The 27,935-nt window shown below is 36.4% G+C and overlaps 1 protein-coding gene across 24 annotated transcripts in view; it reads left to right on the plus strand.

Annotated features, from left to right (window-relative positions):
• Nucleotides 1-27,935, plus strand: part of HERC1 (HECT and RLD domain containing E3 ubiquitin protein ligase family member 1) — a 217,162-nt gene that overhangs the window by 78,226 nt on the left and 111,001 nt on the right. For 11 of the 24 annotated variants that reach the window (XM_067029682.1, XM_067029689.1, XM_067029685.1 and 8 more), the window contains 12 exons: nucleotides 243-395; nucleotides 521-653; nucleotides 2,007-2,198; nucleotides 4,812-5,033; nucleotides 7,514-7,687; nucleotides 11,439-11,553; nucleotides 11,642-11,762; nucleotides 13,543-13,714; nucleotides 16,316-16,655; nucleotides 17,101-17,221; nucleotides 22,526-22,577; nucleotides 26,127-26,192. In XM_067029682.1, the coding sequence (XP_066885783.1) occupies nucleotides 243-395; nucleotides 521-653; nucleotides 2,007-2,198; nucleotides 4,812-5,033; nucleotides 7,514-7,687; nucleotides 11,439-11,553; nucleotides 11,642-11,762; nucleotides 13,543-13,714; nucleotides 16,316-16,655; nucleotides 17,101-17,221; nucleotides 22,526-22,577; nucleotides 26,127-26,192 (1,861 nt within the window). The remainder of the gene's footprint in view (nucleotides 1-242; nucleotides 396-520; nucleotides 654-2,006; nucleotides 2,199-4,811; nucleotides 5,034-7,513; nucleotides 7,688-11,438; nucleotides 11,554-11,641; nucleotides 11,763-13,542; nucleotides 13,715-16,315; nucleotides 16,656-17,100; nucleotides 17,222-22,525; nucleotides 22,578-26,126; nucleotides 26,193-27,935) is intronic. The other 13 variants (XM_059057683.2, XM_059057680.2, XM_067029698.1 and 10 more) reach the window with 3 other exon arrangements.

Raw genomic sequence — 27,935 nt, forward strand, 5'->3', positions numbered from 1 at the left:
TTCAAAGTTTTTGTGGTAAAACCACAAAAGTTTTTGTGGTGAAACTTTTTTTAATGGAAAAACAAATTGAAATTGCTTGATAAATCTTAACACCTTGTAGCTAATGACAACATGGCAAAGATTTAAAGATTAATAATGGGAGAAAGGAGACAGTGGCTTCTTAAATCAGAATCATTTATGGTAGGACATTAATTTCACTTTCAAACACTTCAAATATAATCTTAATTTATGTATCATTTTAGGATCAAGCATTTGGGGAGCTAGAAAAGAATAGTGATAAATTTCTACTTGGAACATCGTCTTCAGAGAACAGTCAGCCTGCTCATCTTCATGAACTGCTATGTTCACTGCAGAAACAGCTGCTGGCATTTTGTCATATCAATAACATTAGTGAGGTATGTGATTCTTTGCCTTTTATGGTCTTTTCTCAGGGACCTTGAAACTCAGATATTTGGGTAAGCCATGATATTTTTCTACCTTGAATCTTCCAAAGTAGTAATTTAGGAACTTTTTTCCTCAGAACTCAAGCAGTGTGGCATTGCTTCATAAACATCTTCAGCTCTTGTTGCCTCATGCCACAGATATTTATTCACGTTCTGCAAATTTGCTCAAAGAAAGTCCTTGGAATGGCAGCGTTGGAGAAAAATTAAGAGGTGTGTTTGGTGCTGGGTTTCATATTTAATCAGTGGTTGTAGAGCAAGAGTTCTTGGCCTTTCCAAAGCTTTAAGAGGGCCGGAAACCTCTGAGTGGAATAGGAATGACGTTGAATCTCCTTTGTTATCAGAGATCCCTTTGATCTTGGTTTTGGGGTGATGGCAACAGTGATTGATCTGATTAATCTTAAAAGACGCTAATTGGTGTGACAGAGGTCTAATTTAAAGGAATTAGATGATATATACTCAAAAAGATTAATATTAAATGGCATAAAGTGAGATTTTCATCTATTTCTTTACCTTTCTTTAGCATTTACCATCTCTTTCTATCTTGAAATGCTTTCTTTTCTCTGGTCTTCTGTGTAGTCACAATCCTGTATTTACACATATCTCTTTGACCACCCTTTTTCAGTCTGTTCCTGTAAGCTCCTCTTTTTTGGGCATGGCCTTTAATGTTTAGGATCTTCTGAATTTTGCCCTCAACCCTCTTTTCTCTGAGAAAGATCTTATCTGGTCCTGTTGTCTTTAACCGCCGTGTGTATGTTGACTCCCATATATGCATCTAGCTGAGAACTCCTTTTTTTACACAACAGCCTTTCTCTAGTTATCTACTAGGTACCTTTTCTTGATTATCCCAAAGATAGGTAAAATTTGGTAAGTCTGTCCAAAAGCAACGTACTTCTGAAGTTTCCTTGCTGAACAAAGAAATAAACTGAGAAACTAAAATCATTGCTTACTAGACACTTGCATTTTGTTGTTCCACAGGCGTCTAAAATTTAATTTGTTCAAATTGAGCTCATCTCTGAATGGTCTTCTTGCCCCCAAATACAATAAAATATTGACACAGAATTGATTAAAAACCAATACAGATAATAAAAAAAACCAGATGTTTTGAGATGATTTTAATTTAAAAAAAAGTAAATTTGGTTTAAAAAACATAAAAGACTTCCTACAGTAGAATGTTAGCACCATGAGGGCAGGAATTTTTAGTTCTTTGTTCACAGCTGTACACCTTTCACTTATAATAGTGCCTGATATGTTGTATGTGTTCAATAAATATTTCTTGAGTAAATCTGAAAATGAGAATAAATTTGTGAATGAGAGATTGATAATGCATTTTAAGGGAAGCAGCTATAATCCTTTGAATTTGTTGGCACAAGGATATTTGTGCTTTCCCATAAAGTGTCTGTTGGTGACACTTCCTGAAAGTGAGTAAAAATACTAACCCAACCCTAGATACCAGAGTTATATAATAATTCAACAAAGAGTTGTAGGCAAAAATAGTATTTATTAGTTTTTTTTTTAAGTTTGTTTGAAACAATTGATGTCTGTTCAATTTCTTACCCTTCATAGATGTGATATACGTCTCAGCTGCAGGCAGTATGCTCTGCCAGATTGTTAACTCCCTCCTGTTACTCCCAGTGTCGGTGGCTCGGCCTTTATTGAGTTACCTCCTCGACTTGTTGCCACCTCTTGATTGCCTTAATAGACTCCTGCCAGCGGCCACTCTTTTAGAAGACCAAGAGTTACAGTGGCCTCTTCATGGTAAGTAAAGATAATAAAGGAGCAAATAATGCTTTTGAGAAACGTTGTTTCTCTTGCATGCATCAGGTAAATCATATCTGACACTTGGTTGTTTAATGTACTCAAAAGGTAAAGTTCTGGGCTTCCCTGGTGGCGCAGTGGTTGAGAATCCGCCTGCCGATGCAGGGGACACGGGTTCGTGCCCCGGTCCAGGAAGATCCCACATGCCGCGGAGCAGCTAGGCCCGTGAGCCATGGCCGCTGAGCCTGTGCATCTGGAGCCTGTGCTCCGCAATGGGAGAGGCCGCAACAGTGAAAGGCCCGCGTACCACCAAAAAAAAAAAAAAAGATAAAGTTCTTACTGTCCAAGAGCTTATAGTGTGAAGTGGGCAACTGAGATGGGAAAATTTAAGAAAGTTGCTTATATATAAGTGTCACGAATAGAGTCTTTATCTGATCATCAGGCTTGAATAGTGTATTTCATTGATTCCAAGACATGCTTTTCTTCAAATTTTGACATGGCTTAATTTGGATACATCTTACAGTGGATGATTGGAGGCATTGTTTCATAAATCAGTCAACAGCATAATGACACATTTTACAATCAATGAATTGATTTGTTTTATTTCTTAAATGCAAACGTTTTTAGTTTTAAATCTCTATTCGACAGTAAAATATTTTGTATTTTGGTTGGATATGTAGATAACTGAATGTAAAAGATGGAAATTGGAAACCTATCTTTCTGTGTTTTTCTTTTTAGGTACTTTATAGGAAATAGCATTTTGATTTTAGATGTAATATGTGAATTCACTCTTAATTTATAAAATGTTGATGATTTTATTCCATTGAATATAGCTTAAAATATGTCTAGAAAACATCAATGTATTTTTCCATTGAAGTCTGTCTATCCTAAGGCTATCAAAGGAGTATCATTACTGAAATCTTAAAAACCTTTCAAGTTTAAATGAGATCACATGTTTTATGGAAAGAATCCTGGTCTAAGGCATAAAAAGATTTAGATTTTAGTATTGGCTCTGTTTGAACTTGGCTGTATGATCTTGGGCAAGTCACTTATAACTTCTTGAAGCCTTGGTTCCTTCTCCTGGAGAGATTGGGATTGGACAGAATACTTTGAGGGCCCGTCTTAGTATCCCATTGTTTTGTGACAACTGGATTTAGATGAAGTCAAGTGTTAAGGTTACAGCTGTATCAGGATATTAATTAGGCTTTATATGGAGCCATTCCAGGTTTACTCTTGTTTTTCTAAAGCATCTCAGAATTTGCTAAGATTTACTCTATTTGTATTAGGCGAGGAAGGTGTCATTTTATTTTGGATTTTTGCATCTGTGTTCATAACTGATTTTTCCCCATGATTTTCCTTTTTCATCCTATCCTTGTGTCATTTTTACGACCACAATTATACTAACCTCATAACATCAGTTTGGAATATTCCTTTTTTTCCCTTTTCTCTGAAATAATTTGTGTAATTTAGGAGTTCTCCTCTTGAAGGTTTATAAGAGTTTATAAAAACTATCTGGCCCTAGTGCTTTTTTATAGATAGATTTTTGGCTATTAATTTTCTTTTTTTAGTGGTTATTCTCTTACAGCTTTTTGTTTCTTCTCAAATCCATTTCAGAAATTGATATTTTTTCAGGAAATGTCATTTTGTTGGTTTTCAAATTTATTGACACAAAGTTCATAATATTCACACATAGTTTTAAAAAATCTCTAGTGTATCTGTGGTTATATCCTCTTTTTGTATTTTTTTTTTTTTTTTTTGTGGTATGCGGGCCTCTCACTGTTGTGGCCTCTCCCGTTGCGGAGCATAGGCTCCGGATGCACAGGCTCAGCGGCCATGGTTCATGGGCCTAGCCGCTCCGCAGCATGTGGGATCTTCCCGGACTGGGGCACAAACCCGTGTCCCCTGCGTCAGCTGGTGGACTCTCAACCGCTGCACCACCAGGGAAGCATCCTGTATTTTTAATTTTAAAATTTATGCCATCTTTTTTTGCTGGATTAATTTTATTAGAGGTTTGTCCATTTTATTAGTGTTTTCAAATACCCAGTTTTTAGAATTTGTTGATTTCTTGTGTTTTTCTTTTATGATTTCATTGATATCTCTTCTTATCTTTATGGCTGACCATAGTGTTTTTTTTTTAAGTGAAGAACTTTTAAAAACAAATGTACAATAAGAAAGCATGGGTCTGGATCTTAGTATAGGACAGATCTGAATTCAAGCCTTAAAAGCATTGAATAATACTAAGTGTCATTTTACTAGGTCAAGTCTTATTTTGATTTTGGAGGGATGAGCTACCTCAGTTACTCACTCTTAAGGTTGAAATTTGATCTGGATAGTGAAAAGTAGGAATAGAATCAATAGGGGATAATTTTGCCATGTACTGTTTCACTGTTTATCTCAAAATCAGTAACTTTACAAAGCAGATTATTATTTGATGGCAGACTTATCTGAATATATTTTAAATAAGCCTACTAAAGAGAATATATACAGAAAGTGTTATAATCTATGTTTTTATTATAAAATTATTTTGCTTCAGTGTCTTGTTGCAGTGCAATATAAATGAAAAAGCTTGAGAATCTTCAACACCAGATAAATTACTAATGGTTTTGTTTTCAGGAGGGCCAGAACTGATTGATCCTGCTGGTGTGCCATTACCTCAGCCAGCCCAGTCCTGGGTGTGGCTTGTTGATCTGGAAAGAACAATTGCTCTTCTTATTGGGCGATGTCTTGGTGGCATGCTTCAGGGTTCGCCTGTGTCTCCAGAGGAACAGGACACTGCATATTGGATGAAAACACCACTTTTTAGTGATGGTGTAGAAATGGATACCCCTCAGTTAGGTAATGTGCTTCTCTGCAGCATTTAGAATACGTGCTTCTGTTTGTACAGCCTTTGGAGATTTCTCTTATTCTGGGTTTGCTGAATAGAGAACTGATAGAAAACAAATGCAACATTTGCAGGGTAGGGGATCCAAGACTGTAACTTGGAGCCCTCAGAAAAACAGTTAAGTCCTGCAGCATCGTATAGTGAAAAGAGCCCCTGAACTAGGGAAATGTTGGTCTGGTTCTACTCTGTTTTTATTTATCACTCATTTTGAGCAAGTCGTCTAACTCATAAAAATGGGAAAATGCTTAATTACTTGTGTTCTGGGGCTTGGAGGTTATAAAACTGCTTCATAAAAGGTTACTGACCATGAGTTACCAGGGCTCAGGTCATAAACACCTCTCAGTTGTGAGGACCAGTCCCTTCTCCTTCCAGCCTGTCCTCCTTTCAAGCTGATGTTACCTTGTGTGATTCCTTATTGTTTTCCTCCCCATTTATGGTACCTTTGGGGTTTCCTTTCCTCCCTCATCTTCTATTTGTCTACTTTGATGGTAGGCTAGCTCTCAAACTGTCTGAACATGAGGATTTCTCCAGTTCCTGAATAGATGATTTAGTTGTTTTATCTATGATTAGTCCTTTAATCTCTCTGAACCTCTAATTTCACTCCTTAAAATAATGAGTTAGATTAGATAGCCCATATGATCTTATTAGATGTTATTTATTTATTTTTAAGAAATATTTATTTATTTTGTCTGTGCCAGGTCTTAGTTGCAGCAGGTGGGATCGTCATTGTGGCGCATGCGGACTTCTTAGTTGCAGCATGTGGTATCTAGTTCCCTGATGAGGGATTGAACCCGGGCCCCCTGCATTGAGAGTGCAGAGTCTTACCCACTGAACCACCAGGGAAGTCCCTAGATTTTAAATTTATTATTTCTCTGATAAGAGAAAGAGACTCAGAGAGTGTCCAAGAAGCAAAATCTAAGAGAAATCTCGATCTGAGAGAATCTCAAGAGGAGAAACAAAATGTAGAAACCATGACAAAAATCATGGAGATTTCTGCTTTGGGGTTGGAGGGTTGGAGGGTGGGAGTGAGAGATGTTGAAGATTTTCTCCCTTTTCCAAATAGGAGTGTATATTCATTGTTTCATTTATGAACCAGAAAGTGATTCCAGCCATGGCTGATGAATGCTAGACTGGTACTTAGGAATGTTTGTATCAAAAAAAGTAAAATCATGTTTTTTTTCAAGGGGTATTTAACATCATAAAGGTAGTTCCAGTGCTATCAGTGTTTAGCTCTGTGAGAGTCCCAAATGTCCTTGTGAGGACAAAAGTATCTTTATCTCTACCTTCCTCATAATTCTGTTATGTGTACTTTACTCAGCTGGCCTTTGGTATGAATATAATCAATTTCAGTTTTAATGTTATTTTTCACTTTTTAAATTATTAAATTATGAAACTATTAAAATGTTACATTTTATGTTTAAATACTTGCATATATTGGACTTCCCACAATGATTAAGAATCTGCCTGCCAATGCAGGGGACACGGGTTTGATCCCTAGTTCAGGAAAATCCCACATGCCACGGAGCACCTAAGCCCGTGTGCCACAACTACTGAGCCTGTGCTCTAGAGCCCATGAGGCACAACTACTGAGCCTGCACGGTACAACTACTGAAGCCCATGCGCCTAGAGCCCATGCTCTGCAACAAGCCACCACAACGAGAAGCCCGTGCACTGCAACAAAGAGTAGCCCCCGCTCACCACAACCAGAAAAAGCCCGTGCGCAGCAACGAAGACAGACAAACAGCCAAAAATAAATAATAATCATAAAAAACAAAGATAAGCAGTAGCTTCTAAAAAAAAATACTTGCATATTAGGAAGAGGCTCTTGTCTGTAAAATTGTAAATAAATGATAATTTAGTTATAATGTGGGTTGACTTTGGGTATTAGCCCAGGAGCCTGTCATTTAGAGAAGTGTTGTTTTTTAAATGGAAAATGAATTCTTAATGCCAAATGTCCCATTGGAAAGTTAGGAACCACCTGAACAAATGTAAATATCAGTTGAGAAATTGTTCAAGTATCAATATCTTTGATCTCCCTTAAATCATACTGAAGTTATTATTTTCCCTTAAGTCTACAAAAAGAAAAGAAAAATCTTGGCTAGTCTCTTTCCAGTGGTCCCATGTTTCTCAACAAGGCTATCAATCCGTTTTGAGCAAGAAAGTTCTTTGTTAAACAAGACTGTGCTGCACATGTAGGGCCCTGCCTACCAAAATGCCAGAACTCCTCCCTGGAATGTTACATTTAGTCACATAAAGGAAGGGGTGATACTATGCCCAATTGAGAAGCATTAAAGGACTTTACCTTTGTAGCATCTACTTAAAATGGTTAGAAATGTATCATTTCATATGCATTAAGTAAATATGCTAAGCTTTTATTTGTAACACCAAAATTTACGAAGCTTGAAATTGGTAACTTGTATAATTTTTTTTTTAGATAAATGTATGAGTTGCCTATTAGAAGTAGCTCTTTCGGGAAATGAAGAACAGAAGCCTTTTGATTACAGATTGCGGCCTGAAATTGCTGTCTACGTAGACTTGGCATTGGGTTGTTCAAAAGAGCCGGCTCGAAGCCTTTGGATCAGCATGCAGGATTATGCTATTAGTAAAGGTAAGATGAAGAGGATAAAGGGGGTAAATATGTAGATAGCTCATAATACCAACTAATATAAGTATAGTATAATATATGTAAATAGAAAATCACAGGGATTACCCTATTACTTTTTTATAGAAAAAGGGATTTTACAGTTAACATTTTTTAAAATAAATTTATTTGTTTTATTTATTTTTATTTTTGGCTATGTTGTGTCTTCGCTGCTGCATGCGGGCTTTCTCTAGTTGTGGCGAGCGGGGGCCACTCCTTGTTGCCGTGCGTGGGCCTCTCACCGTGGTGGCTTCTCTTGTCAGGGAGCATGGGTTTCAGCAGTTGTGGCATGCTGGCTCAGTAGCTGTGGCTCGCAGGCTCCAGAGCACAGGCTCAGCAGTGGTGTCAGATGGGCCCAGTTGCTCCACGGCATGTGGGATCTTCCCAGACCAGGGTTCGAACCCGTGTCGTCTTCATTGTCAGGTGGATTCTCAACCACTGCACCACAAGGGAAGTCCCTACAATTAACATTTTAAAAACAGTTTCTTATTCCTGTTTGTGGAACATTTTGAAGTGCTTGGTATGAAACCCCATGTATTCTTTTATATACTTATATCCCACTTGAAGAAAATTCACTGTGGGAAAATTGAGATTTGTGTGAAAAATAAATCCAGAGGCAGCATTTTACTGAAGGATTCCATGCAGCGTAAATGGATCTAGTATAAGAGTCTGTTTAATGAATCTCTTCCCTTTGTGAGCCCTGGTGAAGAACTGAAATGATGTGTATGTGGAATTCTGAGCTCTGGGCCTTGGTCATTTTCCTCCTGTGTAAAACACTTGTCCATTTTAGAGTGCTAGTGAAGATACCAGTTTGAAATGAGGTGTATTATTAAGTACAGCAGTAAAGTGCTATGCAAATGTGTAGTGGTATTTCAGTTTCTAATATTACTTGATTAATAAAATTAATTTTATGTACACGTTTTCAAAGGTTATACCTGATTTCTTTTTAGCTCCCATCCCCTTTTAACAATGACTTGGATTGTTCAGAATCACATACCCCTAGTTGTCTTTCTCCATGTTGCTCTTTCTTTAGTCCCCACTCCCCTGTGTCTCTGGATTTTCTTCCTTCTGTGATAAAAATGGTAAAAGTAAATACATTTTCACCTTTACTTCGTATAATAAAAATGAGATACATATCATTCAGATCTTTAAAACACCAGTGAGATGATACCTTTGAAAGTTTAATCTCATCCAATTTGTCATTCATTTATTCATTCTATTGTGTTGACTTTCACCAGTGGTAGAAAAGTATGAGAGTGGAGGAGAAAAAAAGCTTACTTTCTAAGTTGTATTTTCTGATATCCTCTTATTTGCATCATTTTCTTGGAATGTGCGGTTAGGTTTTTTTAAATAAATTTATTTTAATTTTTATTTATTTTTGGCTGCATTGGGTCTTTGTTGCTGCACGTGGGCTTTCTCTAGTAGCGGTGAGCGGGGGCTACTCTTCAATGTGCGGGCTTCTCATTGGCTTCTCTTGTTGTGGATCACGGGCTCTAGGCACACGGGCTTCAGTAGTTGTGGCATGTGGGCTCAGTAGTTGTGGCTCGCGGGCTCTAGAGCGCAGGCTCAGTAGTTGTGGCACGCGGGCTCTAGAGCGCAGGCTCAGTTGTTGCGGCACACGGGCCTAGTTGCTCCGTGGCATGTGGGATCTTCCTGGACCAGGGCACGAACGTGTGTCCCCTGCATTGGCAGGTGGATTCTTAACCACTGTGGTACCAGAGAAGCCCAGGTTTTCTTTTATAACACATTATCACTTGTTACTTTTGAGTGAACACTTTAAAAAATGGATCTAAACATAAAGTGAATAAAAACTTGTATGGCTCCATTTGTTCAGTTGCTTGCACACTATAGCCTAGACTTTATACCTGAGTAGTGGAAACATTTTGTAGTGCTTGGTATGAAATGACTATAACTTTAGCGTAGGTGTTTTAAAAGAACCTATTATTAGAAACATTGCACAGGAGGATACTCCCTGATAAATTTAACATACTTCAAAGGATGTTACTTCAGTTTGCTTTTAAATTGAAAATTAACCTTCTTGAAATGGGGTCGTTTGATTTTAAGTCATAGCAGTTTTCAGAATAGCAAGCAATCCCTTGGAACAGATGATCTCTCAAGAACCTAATGTGGAAAATTTTGTGTGTAATACAGACTATCATTTTAAGATTCTCTGTTGGCTATAAGATTTTCTTAAAATCTTACATGCTTATATTCACTTTTTCACCTCTAAAATAGGTAAGTCTGAACTTAATTTTTTACCTAAGCATCCAGAAATGACTGGAAAACCAAGCTGTAAAATTTTTATCTCAAGATAGGAGTTTTAAAAAGAAATTAAGAACAAATAAAGTTAACTTGGGGCTTAATATTTTCCAAGGGTGTTTTTTGTTTGTTTGTTTTTTTTTTTTTTTTAAGTAGCATATAAATCTGTCAATTAACGAGTCTAGCAGACATTCTGGGAGTAGACAGTAAACCTCCCATCCCCATTTGGAATCTACTGAATGTATTTCATTTTTAAAGTATAGAACTGGTGTGCTAACATGGAATTAAAGAAAGCAGCTGACTAGTTTTCATCATCTAATGCTGTGATTTGGGTTTTCAATTGCACATACTCATCTCTGTCCAAATGTTGTTTCATTTCTTACCCTCCTAAATATACATGTATTCACAGTATCTGATGGCTTCAAATACCACATATATACATAATTGACTAGTTTACTCAATATCTCTACTAGGGTGTCTAATACATAGTATTCAGAACCAGACTCCTGATTACAGATACCTATCCTCCCAAAGGGCTATCCTTGTGATCATCTTCTCTCAGTAAAAGCCAACTATATTCTAAATACATTATAGTCATCCTTGTCTGCTCTCATGTTCACATCTGATCCATCAACAAATTTCTTCAACTCTACCTTCAGAATACATCTGGAGTCTGACCACTTCTTACTAACCCCACTGCTACTACTTTGGTCTGAGCCACCATCATTTCTTACCTGAATTACTGTAATAATTACTTCTGCTGTTGCTGTTCCTATAGTAAATTCTGCACTCAGCAGTTAGAGTGAGCCTTTTAAAACACAGATCACATCATCCCGTATCTCTGTTCACAGTTTCTAATGGTCCTTCCCATTTGCCTCAGTGTAAAACCTAGAGGACTTGAAATGGCCTGCAAGGCCTTATGTGATCTGGACCCCAGACAGCTTTCTAATGTCTCCTACCACTCTCGTGCATGCACATTTTTCTCTAGCTGCTCTGGCCTCCTTGAACTCAGGCAGGGCCTCTACATAGTTTTTTTGAAAGGACACAGTTTGTGTGGCTTCTTCCCCTACCTCATCTAGATCTCTCTGCTCGATTGTAGCCTTATCGGAGACCTTCCCAAACCAGCCTATAAACAATAGTAAACCCACACAGTACAGTATTCCCTGTTCTCCTCACCCTGCTTTATTTTTCTCCGTAGCATTTATCTGTCATATTAATGTTTTTATTTATGGTCTCCTCATACCCCTCCCCCACCGCAACTAGAATATAAGCTCTGTGAGATCTGGGACTTAGTTTTGTTCACTGCTGTATTCTTAGCACAGTATGCGGGATCTAGTAGGTGCATTTGTTAAATAACTGCTTAGGAAAACGATAAAATTCAGATGTTAGATTACTAAAGCTATTAAAATTACCTCTGAACTGTTTTCTGTGAAATGTCAGTGTATCATTTTAATTTCAGATTGGGACAGTGCAACTTTAAGTAATGAGTCACTCTTGGACACTGTGTCTAGATTTGTTCTTGCAGCTCTTCTGAAACACACAAATTTACTCAGTCAAGCATGTGGAGAAAGCCGGTAAGTAACTTAAAACTATCCTGAGACAAATATTTGCTCTCATGATGTCAGAAATTAAGTAACTTTTCTATTTTGATTCTTTATTTAGATATCAACCTGGTAAAAGCTTATCAGAAGTGTACCGTTGTGTGTACAAAGTTCGAAGTCGTTTACTTGCTTGCAAGAACCTTGAACTTATTCAGACCAGGTCATCATCAAGAGACAGATGGGTAAAGTTGGAAATCAGTTAATTTCTATGTTTTTCTGCAAGCTGTGAGAGATAGCTCCATACTGGTGTATGTGAGGGGAAAAAAAATGTAGCTTAATTATTTGCAGATGTTCAATAAATACTGAGTAGTTCTTTTTCTAGTGAAAAATTGGGGGTTCATTTAACCACCCATTTATCAGGTGTGATATGGCTGCTAAGGAAGTTTATATATTCTTAGGCCATATAGGTAATAACAACGAATTGTCCAAATCATATGAAATATTATTCCTTTGTTTTACGCTCATCAGACCACGTTTGAATTATCCTATTTGATTTGGGGTGCCATAACTTATGAGGGATATTAGCAAACTTAGATTGGTTAAAGGTCTGAAAATCATCTTATACAAGAACTGGAAAGTGTCAAAAATGTTTAGCTTAGAGAATGAAAGCAAAGGGGAGTCGCATGATAGGTGCCTTAAAGATATTTAAAGTGCTTCCATGTAGGAGAGGAAATAAATGAGTTCCGTGTTGTTCCAGAGGGCACAGATAGGACCAAAGGCTAACAACTGAATGGAGAATCATTGTTAGCTGAATGTAAGGAAAAAAGCCTTCTAATGATTAGAGTTGCCCACCGCTGGAGGTAAAGATTGAAAACTTCTATTAAGGATGTTCCAGAAGTAATTCTTGAAGCAAAAATGAGATGATTTCTAAAGTGCTTGGTAATCCTGATAGCACGATCCTATAATTATGAGTATAGCCTGATACCTCACCTTCAAAAGTGCTTACTGTGAAATGTCATATGTTAGATGCTTTGGACTCCATTATTTAGATCTTAGATTTTAAAAACCAAACTTTATCTCTACATTTGTATTATAGTATTCTTTTGGCATGCACTGATTTAATATTTGTGGATCCAACTATTTGTTAGTGACCTTGAAAGCCCATGAAATGTACTAACTAGCCATTTTGTTGAGTCTCAAATTTGAAACTTACATATTGTGGAGATACATGACTTTCCTATTTTGTGAGTCTGACTGCTCAGTATCCCCATCCAATCATGAATCACAAAATAACTTTTATTGTACATCTGAGGATATCATTAAAAAATTTCACTTGTGCTTTATACTGAAATATGTGGGGTGTTTGTGACTCTCTTCACCCCTGTTGCAAGGACTCTTTTCTTTAGATGACTGCTAGGTAGCATAACCGCCATGGGAAATAAAATTAACATTGTCCTTACCAGATTTCTAATTTTTGGTTTCCTCAGGGACAAACAAAGTAAAGAAAATAATTAAAAATAATACTGTTTGTATAATTGAAATTTGCTAAGAGAGTAGAACTTAAAGTTTTTCACCAAAAAAAGGTTAAAAAATACTGTTTTGTTTTAAATTAGCATTATTAAACATTTATACAGAGTAACAATAACATATACAGCTTGAGGGATACTGAATGGAATCACATTTCATGTTCTTTACCTTTTTTATGCTTGGTGTCATACTCAACTCATTTTAAGTTAGCAGTTTACAGCAGAACAGCAATATATATGAGTCAATTTACAGCATGACATTTTAATCAAAATATTGAGGAAGAGAGCATAGTTAGACGTTTCTGTATATTTTATATACATACATTCTTTCTAATCTTTTCAGATTTATCCAGTATATCTTTTGTTTTTGTGGTAAAATTCTCATGTTATTACTGCTATTAGCATTATTTTCTTGATAAAAAAGTCAAGGTTTTAATGATATTTTTCAAAATCAAAAAAATATATATTCAGTGTAACTCTGATCATTTCTTTTAAGATCTCGGAAAACCAAGACTCTGCAGATGTTGATCCTCAGGAGCATTCATTTACCCGAACCATTGATGAAGAAGCTGAAATGGAAGAACAGGCTGAGCGAGATAGGGAAGAGGGGCATCCAGAGCCGGAGGATGAGGAGGAAGAACGGGAACACGAAGTGATGACAGCTGGCAGTGAGTATATCTGTCTTGCTTTACAAATGCATACTGTGCCATTCTTTTTGGTAGGGAAACTGACTGTAGAAGAGAGAGGCAAAAACATTTCCTTACAGTTTTTCTAAAGAGATGTGATATTCTGCTGATGATCTGATTAGCTACATTTCAGTTCTTACAACTGCTAGTTCCATTCTGAAGCTGTTGGATTGCATGTTTTGGGCTGAAAAGCTCTGGAAGCAGGCTTTTGGAAACTACCTGTTCCACTGAGTCTCATTCATGAAGTGATGCCCATGAGTCATTGGATAGGGATATTCAAAGCATGTTCTCTGGAGGGTACCAAGTTGTCCATTCGCTTGACTGGCCTCTGGGTGGTGAGGAAGAGAGCCCCTTTCTAAGCCTATTAGGAGAGCCCAATTATTTTCCATATGTAGAACTTTTTAAATTATAAACTTCCCCCACTGACTGCACTGCTGTTTTCAGTAGAGAGCAAGAATATACATGAGAATATTATTGGCTGGTGAATGACATTTTACATACTTTTTTATTACAAGGCTACAGATAGTTTTAAAATGTAATCATTTAGATGTTTAAAGAGAAATATTGAAACATTGAAACATTTGTTATCTTTTGAGTGATCTGGCTGTTTCAAGTTAAAGTGTATATTTACTTTTGTAGTCTAAAACATTTTGGCCATCTATGCATTTGTTATTGAGATTGTATATATATTTCAATCAATTTGACACTTTATTATCAATTTATCTGTGTTGTGCATACTTCTAAAAATGATTTTGAGGTGACTCAAAACAAGGCCAAAACCCATTAAAACAAGAGGAGAAATAATAAGGTCCAAATGGAGAAGGAGGAGATTGGAGATGAGGATGTGGAGAGTAATTTTATATATATATTTAAAAAAAAATATATATATATATGTAATGTGTGTGTGTGCGTGCAGCCTGGGCCCTGGCAGTGAGAGCGATGAGTCCTAACCACAGGTCTGCCATGGAATTCCCAGAGAATAATTATATTTTAAAACCTAGGCTGAGGGAACATTTACAGATGAACTTAAGACTTAATTTAGGGCTTCCCTGGTGGCGCAGTGGTTGAGAGTCCGCCTGCCGATGCAGGGGACACGGGTTCGTGCCCCGGTCTGGGAGGATCCCACATGCCGTGGAGCGGCTGGGCCTGTGAGACATGGCCGCTGGGCCTGCGCGTCCGGAGCCTGTGCTCCGCAACGGGAGAGGCCACAAGACTTAGTTTAGAAATTCCTAAAAGCAAAGACCAAAGGGGAAAGCACAGTAACAGAAGATAACCCTCAATTATATTAAAAGAAAGCATGATAGTTAACCAGGGAGTAATAATTTTTAAACTAGCTGCCATTTTTGAGCATCAGTTATATGCTGGGCACTGGGTCAAATGCTTCACATAGATTAACTCATAATCCTCTCCGTCTTAGATGATTTCTGGTATTACCCTGTTCTAAAGATGGACAAACTGAGGTTTAAGGAGGCAAAATTATGTGCCTAGGGCCACTGTTCGTAGCAGCTGGAATTAGAACCAGGTCTTCTCCAAATTCCAGTAACCGTTCTCTTAATTACTTTAACTGATTTCCAGCTCAAGACTGTTAGTTCGTTGCTTTGATTTTCTTAGAAATAAGGGACTTTCAACAGCATAATGAATATATTTTCATAATAATACTTTGAAATATACAAATGCATTTTTAAAGTTTGTACTTCCATATTAACAGACAAATCTAGTATTTTACTAACTTTTTTGCCTGGGTTCCCCATTAAAAATACCATCTTCATTCAAATTTGAGTAAATATTCTTTTCCTATTGTGAAATACCTATCACTGCATCAGAACCTTGTTAAACCCACTTTTTTTACTCTTGTGAATTGGGAAGAGCTGGCATAAGATGGACATTCCTGGTGATACTATTTGACTCTGGGGGCAGTCTTGGCCATATTATTATAACCAGATTCTGTTTCAGCAAAGACCTTTAATGGTTGTGCTTATGTAATATGTTTAAAATACAACAAAGTGTAGGTATTAGGAATTATATGGACTTTGGAAGGGGGAAGGGGGCTCTTCATTATAACTAATGCAACTTAACTTTTGTCTGTTTCTTTTGTAACCTGACAATTTAAAACCAAGGTTGTGAACATTTCAGAAATAAGCAGTTATTTTTAATCTAACCCCAGTGATTCTCAAACTTTAATGGTCTTCAGAATCAGCTGGAGGGCTTGTTAAAACGTACATTGCTGGCTCCATGCCTAGAGCTTCTGATTAGAAAGTCTGGGATGGGCCCAGTATTTTTCATTTCTAACGAGGGCCAGATGATGTTGATGCTGCTCTTCTGGAACCACACTTTGCAAACCACTGATCAAACACATAAGAGTAGAAATAGAATCAACCAAATCTAAATTCTGTAAAGGCATAAGTATTTCCTATTGTAATTTTTAGTAAAAGTTTAATATTATACATGTATTTTGATAAAATTTAACTTACTTAGTATTTAATGTCTAAAAAATGATTTTCCCTCTTTCAGTAAGTTTTTGGTCCAAACTTTTTGACTGTTTTTATTGTTATTTTCTTTGCTCTTCTCTCCCCATGTGTTAAGACCTTGTTTTTGTGTTACATGTTACAGAAATCTTTCAGTGTTTCCTCTCAGCCCGTGAAGTAGCTCGTAGCCGAGATCGAGATAGAATGAACAGTGGGGCAGGGTCTGGGGCTCGAGCTGATGATCCACCTCCTCAGTCTCAGCAAGAGCGAAGGGTCAGCACAGACCTTCCTGAGGGTCAGGATGTATACACTGCTGCCTGCAACTCCGTGATCCATCGATGTGCCCTGTTAATATTAGGAGTAAGTCCTGTGATTGATGAGCTTCAGAAGCGAAGGGAAGAAGGACAGTTGCAGCAGCCTTCCACAAGTGCCTCTGAAGGGGGTGGACTTATGACCAGGTGGGACTGACTAGAAACTTAAAACATTTCTCCTCTCTTTGTTTCTTTATGCATTGAAATAGTTTATTCTCACTTATTGTATTCTGAAATTAACACAGACATGGAGGAGGAAATACAAATTGACAAGGATGAATTTAATGTAAAGAGTGATACTAATTCAGCCTGGAATATAAATTTCTGATTAAATGAGGAGGCACAATTTTTCACACATATCAACAACAGTAGTTGATTGGCATAATTCTGTAATTTAGTGGCATGGAAGTTATTCTGATGTAATTGAGAAGGACTTTGTGCTTAGACCTGACTGAGAGCCACGGTTTTCCATTGACAGACATAATTACTCCTCACTGTGTGTGTGTTTTATCTCTGTGCTGCTAGTTCCATTCAATTTTATGTTCACTAACAGTCCCAAATCGAAAAACTTTTCTTTGTGCATGTGAGACAGGAGTGAAAGTCTTACTGCAGAGAGCCGGCTAATCCACGCAAGTCCAAATTATAGACTGATCAAATCGAGGAGTGAATCTGATTTGTCTCAGCCTGAATCAGATGAAGAGGGTTACGCACTGGTAGGTATACCTAGACTTAGTAAAGAAGGAATTTTGTATAGCTACGTAAGACTTTGGTTAGAGTAAGTAATATGCATTTGTTTTAGACATACAAAAACTTCTTTAAAAGAACTTTTAAGAGAAATGAGATAACTATATTGCATAGGTATTTATCATCTATATGTTAGTGACTCAGATATCTCTCTTTAGCTCTGACTTGTTCCTAAACTCCAAATTCACGTATTTGACTCCTTGATGGACGTTCTACCTGAACATCTCAGGTGACCACAATCTTAACCTATCCAAAAATAAACTCATTTTTCTCCTAAACCTCTTCTCTCACATCCCCTATCGTCGTAAGTGTTACTATTAACTACCCAGGCTGGAAACCTGGGTTCATCCTTGACTCTACTTTTTCTTAATTCCTGGTCCCTGCAACCTCCTCACTCCCCACAGTCCAATTAGTCAGACCTTGAAAATTTCACTCTTAATATCTTTGTACTATGTCCTGTCCATCCCTCTTGCCACTGCTCTGTCTCAAACTTTCCTTCTCTTTTGCCTGGCCTGGTACAGAAACCTCCAAACTGGTTGCCCCATCTCTTGTCTTATGCCCATCTTTAACATTTCACTAGAATAATATACCTGAAATGCAAATCTGTTTATATCTCCTCTACTTAAAATCTTTCAGTAGCTCTCAGTTCCCTATCAAAAAAAGCCTCAGGACCTGAACTGCAGGCATTTAAGGTAAAAAGCAAAGAAGTGCGATGCTGATTTATATAAGCAGTAGAAGGTAATATGTGCTATAATGTGACAGGTAAAATAAATTACAGAATGAAAACTGTCTAATAGATAGCTTCTATTTGAATAGTTTTGGACTTAGAGTTGATAGCTGGATTTTCATTTTGGCTGATCCTCTGCCTTATGTGTGAATTTGTATGTGCTACTTGACTTCTCTGGGCCTTAGTGTCCTATTGTATGATATGAGGATAGTAGTGCCTGTTGTGTAGGTGGTAATGTGTTAGACTTGGCTTCTGAACCTGATCCTACTGATGAATAGCTTTGAGACCTTGGCCATGTCACATGATAGCTCAAACAGAAACTCTGGGTTTTTTGGACGGAGTGATTGATAAGATTCATTTTTAGCTCTGAAATTCTTCTCTTATGAATTGAGAAACTGGATGTGAAAATATTCTTGAGAAGTATAGAGTGCTACATAAACATGAAGCTGTTGTTTAAAAGAAACTTCTAAGCATGAAAGATTCCTCCTCTGAGGAAAGTTGAACATTGTCTTCAAGCAAGTTTCATTGTATGTTTTTGTTTGTTCTTCCTCCATTTATTCTTCATTCCCGTTATTATCTCTGTGCTCCCAGTTCACGTTCCCAGTCTTGTCGTCTACTGAGATTCCTCTCTGTCCATTTATTTTTTGAAGTTGATCAGTCTCATTATCTACTCTCCTAGCCCTGTGACAGTTTTATAACAGATCATGTCACTTCTCTCCTCAGAACCTCCAATGACTTTACTGTTTCTCAGAGTAGAAGCCTAGGTCCCTGCAGGGGCCTGTAAGACTCTGCATATCCTGGCCTCACTCCTCTCTGATCTCCTCTGCTTTTACTCTCCTTCTTGATGACTCTTCTTCTGCCACACTGACCTCTTGGCTTTTCCATGAACATACCACACAACTTCCCCATAGGGCCTTTATATGGCTGTTTCTTCTGACTGGAATACTGTTGTCTGTAGGCAAATCCCCCCGCTTCAAGTCTTCGTTCTGATGTTACTTTTTCAGTGACACCTACCCTGACCACTCTATTTGAAATTCCAGTTTGCTCTCCTTTCCAGATATTCACTCCCTGTCCGCTTTACCTTGCTCTGTCCCCCTCACTCCCCGGCACCTAACATTATTTATTTGCTATATTTATCAGTTTCTCTTAGCCTACACTAGAATATAAGCTCCCTGAGGATAGAAATTTTTGCTGTTTTATTCACTGCTGTATCCCAAGTACCTATAGTGCCTGGCACACAGTAGGCAGTCATTAAATATTTTTTTAGTGAATGAATGTCTGTCTAATCTATTTTGGTAAAATTTCTGTGCCTATTTGTTCTTCCCACTCTTCCATTTAGGCCCTTGTTACTTTTGCCTGAACTGGTAGTTTTCAAACTGATCTCCCTACTTTTTCCAGTTCCTCTCCTTTGATACTGCTCCCGGAGGTAGAGCTCTTAAAAACGTATACAGCGGACTTCCCTGGTGGTGCACTGGTTAAGAATCCGCCTGCCAGTGCAGGGGACACGGGTTTGAGCCCTGGTCCGGGAAGATCCCACATGCCACGGAGCAGCTAAGCCCGTGAGCCACAACTACTGAGCCCGCGTGCCATAACTACTGAAGCCCGCGAGCCTAGAGCCCATGCTCTGCAACAAGAGAAGCCACCGCAGTGAGAAGCCTGCGCACCGCAATGAAGAGTAGTCCCCACTCGCTGCAACTAGAGAAAGTCCGCGTGCAGCAACAAAGACCCAACACAGCCAAAAATAAAAACAAATAAATAAATTAATTAAAACAAACAGACACACACACACAAACACAACAAGAACAACAACAGAACACCTGCTGGTCATGCTACCTTCCTATTAAAAAAAAACTCAGTGACTCTGCACTGCCTACCCAGAAATCAAAGATTCTGGAAAATGTTGCTTGCCTGCTTTTGAAGCCAGTTTTCCCCTGCGGTAATCTGCATTTTGGCCATAGCATAGCAGTCCATCTGCCAGACTCCAAACATACCTCTTGAGCCTCTGCTCAAGCATCGTTTGCCTTAAATGTCCTTCTCCTGGGTTTTGTTGATGAAGTCCTGCCTCTCTCTTAAGGCCTGGTTAAAATGTCATCTCTTCCAGAAAACTTCCCTAAGATTACTCACAGTGACTCTGTTATTTACGTGGCAGTTTTGTTAGTATTTATAATAAACCACTAATGGTTTGTCTCATGTTGGACTTACTTATTTATTATTAGTATTTCTTTCCAGTAGACCTCTTAGAAGGTCTAGAGTTTTTTTAATGTCCCTCATGTCTCCTACATTGTGCTTTGCATATTGTAAATGATTGATAATTCATTTCAGCTGAAATGAAAGATAAAAGATGAGGATAAATGTACTTAAAGTGGCATACTTTTTGGAAGCAAACAATGAAATCTGACTTAGTCACAGTAGACTCTATTGATTTTGACCTGGGGCAAGACACTTAACCTTTCTGAGCTCCAGCATTTTTATCTTTGAAATGGGGAATACCGCCACCTACCTGTTATACTTGTCTCAGCTGGGTGGTTGTGAACAAGTTTAGTAATACAATTTAAAACATGTTGAAAGTTATGTTTTCAAAACATAAGGGGAAGATGGATAAATGGAGGTGGGTTGAACCTAGATATAATTGCCACGTCTAGGTTCTACAGAATTTTAAAAAGATTAAGAAACACATTTTTGGGAAAGATGGACTCTTAATCATCTTTTCTTATGGAATATTTAGAAAGATAGTGTCATAAAAGTTGGAAAAGTCAAGAACTAGAGAGAGCAGATTCTGTTGTGGGTGAGGAGACTTGGGCTGAGCCTTCAGGCTGAGCCTCCTGTAGACGAAGAAGAGCAAGCAGTGGGGGCAGTGTGGGATTTTCCAGCTGAAATATGTTACCCTTCTGTCTGAGGTTACTTAGGATTATCATTTATGTCTTTGATATCTAGTAGTACTTGTTTATCCTGAATTGTCAGTGAATGAAATGCTTTCTTAAAATAACTGAAGTTAACCAGCTTGATGCTAAATCTGAGTTTTAACCTTCTTTCATATAGAGTATTATGTGATATATTATCTACTCTGTCTTAGTGACCAGAGAAACCGAAGTCAGCAGTTACACAGTTAAACCCAAGTTTAACTGTTTGATTGACACATGTCATACTTATTAGCATTTCTTACTCCGCTCTCCTAATCTACCTCCCTCATTTCCCTACCACCCTCTTTCACAAAAGATTTGATTTAGCATACAAAAATAAATACTATTTATAAAAGTATAAGAGAACGAATTAGGGCTAAAAGAAACTGAGAGAGGAAAATAAAGCCCTGAGTAAGATTTGTACACCTCTACACATATCCTGTGATGTTCTGCTAGAGATGGGCCAGCAAATAGGAAAAACATGAGTCGCATGATTCACAGTGTGTAAAAGATAAAAACAAACCAGGTTTTCAAGAAAAACTCAGATATTTCTGGTTCTGAGACCTGAGATAAATTTCTTCCATGAGCCCTCATGGCAAAGGTACTGTGTAATAAAAATGTTATATTGCATGAGATGGCATTGTCTTCAGGAACTGTTGTGACAGCTGTTTGGTGTTTTCTCCAGCATCAAATGGCCCGGGAACATACTTACTTCTGGTGTGTGTGTGTATATATGTAAAACAAAATGTATTTATCCACAATGTGGGTACATATGTCTATATGTATTACCAGAAAAAAAAATTTTTAATGACATTTCCTAAATGGGTCTGTTTTGTCACTTCTGCAGCCTTTCTTCTTTGTCACCAACTTTTTTATTGTGTGATAAAATGCAGTTGAAATTGCTGAGACCATAATGTCAAATCTGTGCATAAATCTAAGTCATGGGTTTGGCTGTGGTTATCTGTACATAGAGTAGATAGTTGTCACCAGTGCCTCTCCAACACACACACACACACACACACACACACACACACACACACACAAATATACTTCCTTTCTTCCTGAAAGCCTTCACTGTTTTATTAAGCTGACTGCAGTTTAACCATTTGAGATTTCTTTATTTTAAGAGGTTTTAAAAAACATTTTAAAGTCTTTTAAAATACTACCAGAAAGCTTAGGACTGTGTTACTCTTCTGTTAGTGTGGATTCATCAGATTCTCTTCTATACACCTAGCCAAGGCTAATAGTTTTGAAAAGAATGGAAAGTGAGGATAGAACAAGTAGTGATTTTGGAAAATGGGACTTTGTTACAGGGGCTTTAGGCATCTAGAGGGTATTAATAAGAGATCATACTGTGTTAGGAAGATAAAAGACAAAGAAGAAAAAGGTGACAACAAAGAAAAAGTTCTGCTACTTTTATACTGTTAATTAATGTGCATATTGACTTTGTGTTTTAGTATTTCAGAGTCATGTGCCTGAGCTGTTCAGTGGGTTTTTAGAGACTTTGTTCTTAGCCTGACTTGACTGGTGAATAAGTAGGACATTGCTATAATTATACAGATTACTTTTTATTTTAGTACTCTGTTAAATCTTAATCTTAAATAATTTTCACAGTTAAATTTTATTATTTAATTTTAACTTAACAGAGTGGAAGACGAAATGTTGATTTGGACTTGGCATCATCTCATAGAAAGAGAGGTAAGTATTAAATATTAAATATCTGGTTAAGTAGCTCTTTTTATATCTGATACATTTAGATCTGATTGTCATTGAAACATTATTGCAAAAAAGTTAGAAACATTTTATCAGAAAAGTTAAAAGGCAGATCATTTTCTTGAAAATATACACCCTTTAAAAAAAGATCTGGGAATGTCTAGGAGTTAATAATCAGTTCTCTTTCTCATTTGTCATGTTTTGACTTTTTAAAAGTCCCATGGAACTCTGGAAGCAGTGCTTTACATTGTGGGGGGTTATGGACATAATTTGCCATGCTTTAGCTCAATGGTATAGTTGCTATAGTTTAAATGGTCTTACAGAGAGAACTCTTTACCCCATTCACCTTTCATACACACATACACACTTTCAAACTGAAAGTTTCTGGTTTTATTCCTCTTTGCCTCTCAAGATTTAAAGCATATAAGAGATGAACAGATGATTTCTAAAAATAAAATTTTCCCATGAGGAACAATTTTAGAGTTCATCAAGAGTTAAGCTCATTTTCTAAAAGCTGTATCTTAATGAATAATATAGTTAACTCTTGTTTATATGTACAAATAGATGGAAAGAACAGCAGTTTTAGATAATACAAATCCAAGGTTACTAAAAACTCTCCAAGTATTATTCTCTATTAATTGGCACTTTTATTAACCCATTTTTTCTGTGGTTGTGAAAACTTAAAATGTTAAAAGTTGCCACTAGTGGAAGTTTTCTAAATGCCTGTAGGAAAACCGTTTTTTTCCCATTATATTGTCTTTTATATTTCAGAATTGCACCCTTCTCTTGATAACTTCCTTGGCTGGATGTTAGGTTTTCTACAGGAAAAAAAATGAGAAGGGAAGGTTGAGGAATAAGGAAGAAATGCACCCACAATTTTTTCATTTTTGTGTTTATAACTTAGAAGAATTGTTGGTATTTATAACTTAGAAGAAATGTTGGTACTTAGAATACTAATGATTCTTTTTTGAACTATTAGGAATTATAGGGACTAGAGCTGGTGCTTTCTTTATTGAAAGTCTTTTAGTATTATGATGTATCAAGGTTCCAAAAAAAATTATAGGATATTTGTGATATCAAAGAAATTAAATGATGTTTAATATAATGTGCAATATGTATTTTATTATTTTCTAATACTATGAAAATTGATAATTCATGTGCCATAATTAGCCAGAGTATCCTTTTCCTTAACCACTTCAGTCAGGAATTAAATTTTTGGAACGTTTTTCCCTTCCTAATGTTGGTTAGCTCAGGCAAAGATTGTTGCTATAATTTCTATGTTATATTAATGAAAAGATGGCTCCAAACTTATTGAGTAGCATAAGGGACCCAGCCTGTTGTTTTAAGAGCTTCCTACTATACTAATTATGTTTATAAGTGATAGTCTGTTGACTAAAATTACTCTTTTCTCTAAGATCTTTATCATGCTTATGGAAATATAAATTTGAGATTCAGTCTATGATAACTGTGTCAGCATGTGATGAAGTAATCTTTGGAATAAAACAAAAAGTGGTATTTTTAGCTTTGAATTAAGAACAACCTAGAAGTCAAGTGTAAATTACTTAGGAGGAATTAATGTGACACTTTAAAATAACTATTCTAGAGTTGCTACCTGTTCACAATTTTAAACAATTGCCGTATAACTAGGTGTTGATTTCCTGTAGTTTTAGAGTTAAGAAGATACAACGGAATTAAGCCATTAATCCAGATTTGTTTATGGGTAAACCAACTTCTTCAAAAGCTCTAAGTAGTACCAAGACCTATTAACTTCTTGGAATCTAACTTTATTTTGTTGGAAACAGAAAGGCAAACAAACAGGACCTCATGGGAAAAGTTTGTTTGTTTAAATTACCCATTTAGGAAGTTATAATAGGGAGGCAAACTAGTTATGCAAATTAACATATCACCTAATGTGGTACCAATTTATTCTAGTAATCATTGCATCTTAATGTTCTCAGGCAAAAATTTTGCTGACAGCTTTGTTCCTAGGAATAGGTAAAGTAGGAGTACTGTTCTAGGAAGAGCAGCAAAAATAGTTTTCAATCTCATGAATCCTAGTGTTTGTGGATTAAACAATGAAAATGTATACTTAATATCATGTATTTAATTATAATGGATTTCTTTCTTTAAAAGAAATTAACATTGAAAATACATTTGGGATGTTATATTTTGAAAGAAATTTTTAAAAACCATGTATATTTAGAGACTACCCTCTGACCACAGTGGAATTTTTTATTTTGTTTTGCTCTTAAATGATGATTAAAATAAACCACCCTATTTTTTCCTTATTTATTGTCAATATGGACCAGATGTCATAAGCCATAACATGCCTATCTTCGGTTGGTCAGATGAACCTACCAAGTCTGAGAACTTTTTGGAGCCATTCAGGTGTTCTGATTCTGACTTGAGCTATGAAGGACAAGCAGATGTCCAGCCAAGTGAGAATTCTTCTATGTGCATATTTACCCATTTCCAATATTTTGAAGAGGAAATGTAAACTTTTTTCCTCTCACTTTCCTTTTTCATTTATTAGTCTAGTGGTCCTGAGTTATTAAAAGTTTAGTAAGAGAAATTAGAGATAACAATGTTTAATTACATCTCGTTTACTGAAACTAAATGGATGTATCAATGACAATTAATGGTTGTATACACATTTCAGCTGCTCTTAATATGCCTCCAAAGACTCCTCCTTGAGAGGGCCTAGTGCCTATAATTTCAGTATTTGACATTGGGGATACTGGAATTCATGCTGTTGAACCATGATTGCTTCTTTTCCCCTCACTCCAGTTAATGTGTCATATTTGGTCCAGGCTCTTGGTCCAAGAAAGTGAGTATGGTAGGAAGGAGTAGAGCAAAGTGAGCAAATAAATTGAGCTCAGCCAACTTGTTCGGCTCTTTAGAGGCATCAGAGCTAAATTCTAAATCCAAAAATGTCATCAATTACTTTAAAAAGAGATGACAGGTGGTACATATTTCTGCGTAGCACCTCAGAAGTAATATGAAATTTATATTCATTAAACACTTAAAAACTGCTTACTATATGCCAGGTATTGGGCTAATCACTTCAAACATATTAACTTATTTAATTCTCATAATAGCCTGTCAAAATTCTTGACAAAACCTGTTAAACATGTTGGTATTTGGGTACTTTGATAAATACTTAAAAGATTTGCTGTAGTTGTGCAGAACTGAGCTCGTTCTTTACTGAAAGACAATATGTGTTTTTGCAGATACTTAACTTTAGTTTTTGTATTTAAGCTGAAACTGATATAGTGAAAAATGGTGGGGATACCAAAGCAAAATTTTAAGAAGGAGCATCATGGTTTGATTTCACTACCCTGCCCCAGGTCTTTAAATATAGTGTTAGGGTTTTATTGCTAAATAATATTGGAAACATTTATCAACATGTCTGTTTCATGGTATAACTTGTATGGGTGAAATGCTGTTTTATCTGTGCATTTCAAATTAGATTATATGAATGTTGTCTCCTGTTATCAAATTTCTCCTTTTGTCTTCTGATTCTTGTTGTGGTAGTGTATTTACTCCTTTTTGGCCAGTTGAGCCCCAGAAAAAAGAAGAGCTTCAAGCAAGTACATGATGGCATGTTTAATTTTTTTCCCCTTTTAGCTTGCCTACATATTTTATGGTTTATAAAGTATGTATTGCAGCTCTGCCATGTTCATTTTGAAAATTCCATTTAAGAACCAAAGTTGTAAGGACAAGTAAACAATCTCAAATTTCTTGTTGGACTTTATATTTTCTTTTTATAGTAGGAGACTCTGAATTAATATTAAGTAAGAATTGGGCTCAGTCACAATTACTCTGTAGAGGCTTTTGATATGCTTTTCAGATATAATATTTCCTATATTCAGATAAAACAACACAGAACAAATCAGTTATTAGGTTGTTATAATTTTTTTTTAAGAATTAGAGGTTTTTCATCTCTCATTTCCATATTGTGAGATTTTGTGTTTCAAAGTATTTTTGATATCAACCTAAACATTTTGGTTATATTTATTTATTTATTTATCCTATTGCTTTCAGATAGTGTCTTATTCTTCCTTATATTTTATTCATACAAAGTTTTGTTTGGCTTATATACTTAATAAGTTACATGTTTTAAATTAGAGGTCAACAAACAGACTAGTGGGCCAAATCTGGATTGCCACCTTTGTTTGAAAGTAAAGTTTTGTTGGAACCCAGCCATACTCATGTATTACCTATGGCTGCTTTCACACTACAACAGCAGAGTTGAGTAGTTAAATGAATAGTGAATGACCCACAAAACCTGAAATTATTTACTATCTGGCTCTTTATAGATAAAGTTTGCTGACCCTTGCTTTAAATTGCAGAGAGGATTTAATTTGGGGATTGGCCACCTACCTAGTCCATAGAATATTTTGGAGTATATTAAGGCAATTCACTACTTGCAATTTCTTCACACATTGAGCCTTTGCGTAGGCAGGCAGTTGAAATTCCCATGGATCAGTGATTTGTGAGTTGATTAACAACAGAAATATGTAAGACCACCTCCCATAAACTTAAAGAATTAGTGTTATTAATTTAGAAAAGATCATTTTCTTTGAGCCTCTGTTTCCTCAAGTGAGGAAATTGGACTAGATAATCTTTAAGGTTGCTTTTACTTCTGTGGTTCTAGCATTAACTCTCTGCACATTTTATTTTCATTTTGAAAAGTAATTTATAAGTATTGGAAGATGGAAGAACTTTTTATTCTGAAATTTTATTATTGAACCAACAAGCTCAATGCTAAGAGACAAAAAATATCATTTGTAAGTTCAGGTTAAATCCAGAGTCTGAATTTGGGATGCTTAAGGAAGTGGAAAATGATTATTTCTTTTTTTTCTTTTTTTCCACATTAGCCCCTCCTTTATTCTTTAAATATCATTTTAATTTAATACATTATGCATCCATGACATTTTTCTTTGGATTTTTACCTTTTCTGTTTTACATGGGAAAATATTCAGCTATACAGTTTGGGGAAATTTTCAGATTGGTTATTTTTTATGTTCGGTAGAACTGAAAATCCAACATTTTTTAATCTTAAGAATTCTTGCTAAAATATAGAAGGCAGATAAACCATATATTCTTTGCCATTCTAAGTTATTTTAGTAGCATGCATATAAATTATTTCATAGCTACTTTATAATATTAACTGCCTATTGTGGATTTCTGTGTCTCATTTTGAAGTCCTGGGGTTTTCCTGACATCAGTGTAATAATTCAAAAATAAGTTATACAGTCAATATTGTATTAGTTCATTTTCTCTGTGGACATTAGTGTTTAAGTAGTCCTCTTCCCAAATCTTTTCCATCTAGTATGTAAC

This window comes from Kogia breviceps, chromosome 3 (genome assembly GCF_026419965.1).
Source record: "Kogia breviceps isolate mKogBre1 chromosome 3, mKogBre1 haplotype 1, whole genome shotgun sequence".
NCBI classification, from domain to species: Eukaryota; Metazoa; Chordata; class Mammalia; order Artiodactyla; family Physeteridae; genus Kogia; species Kogia breviceps.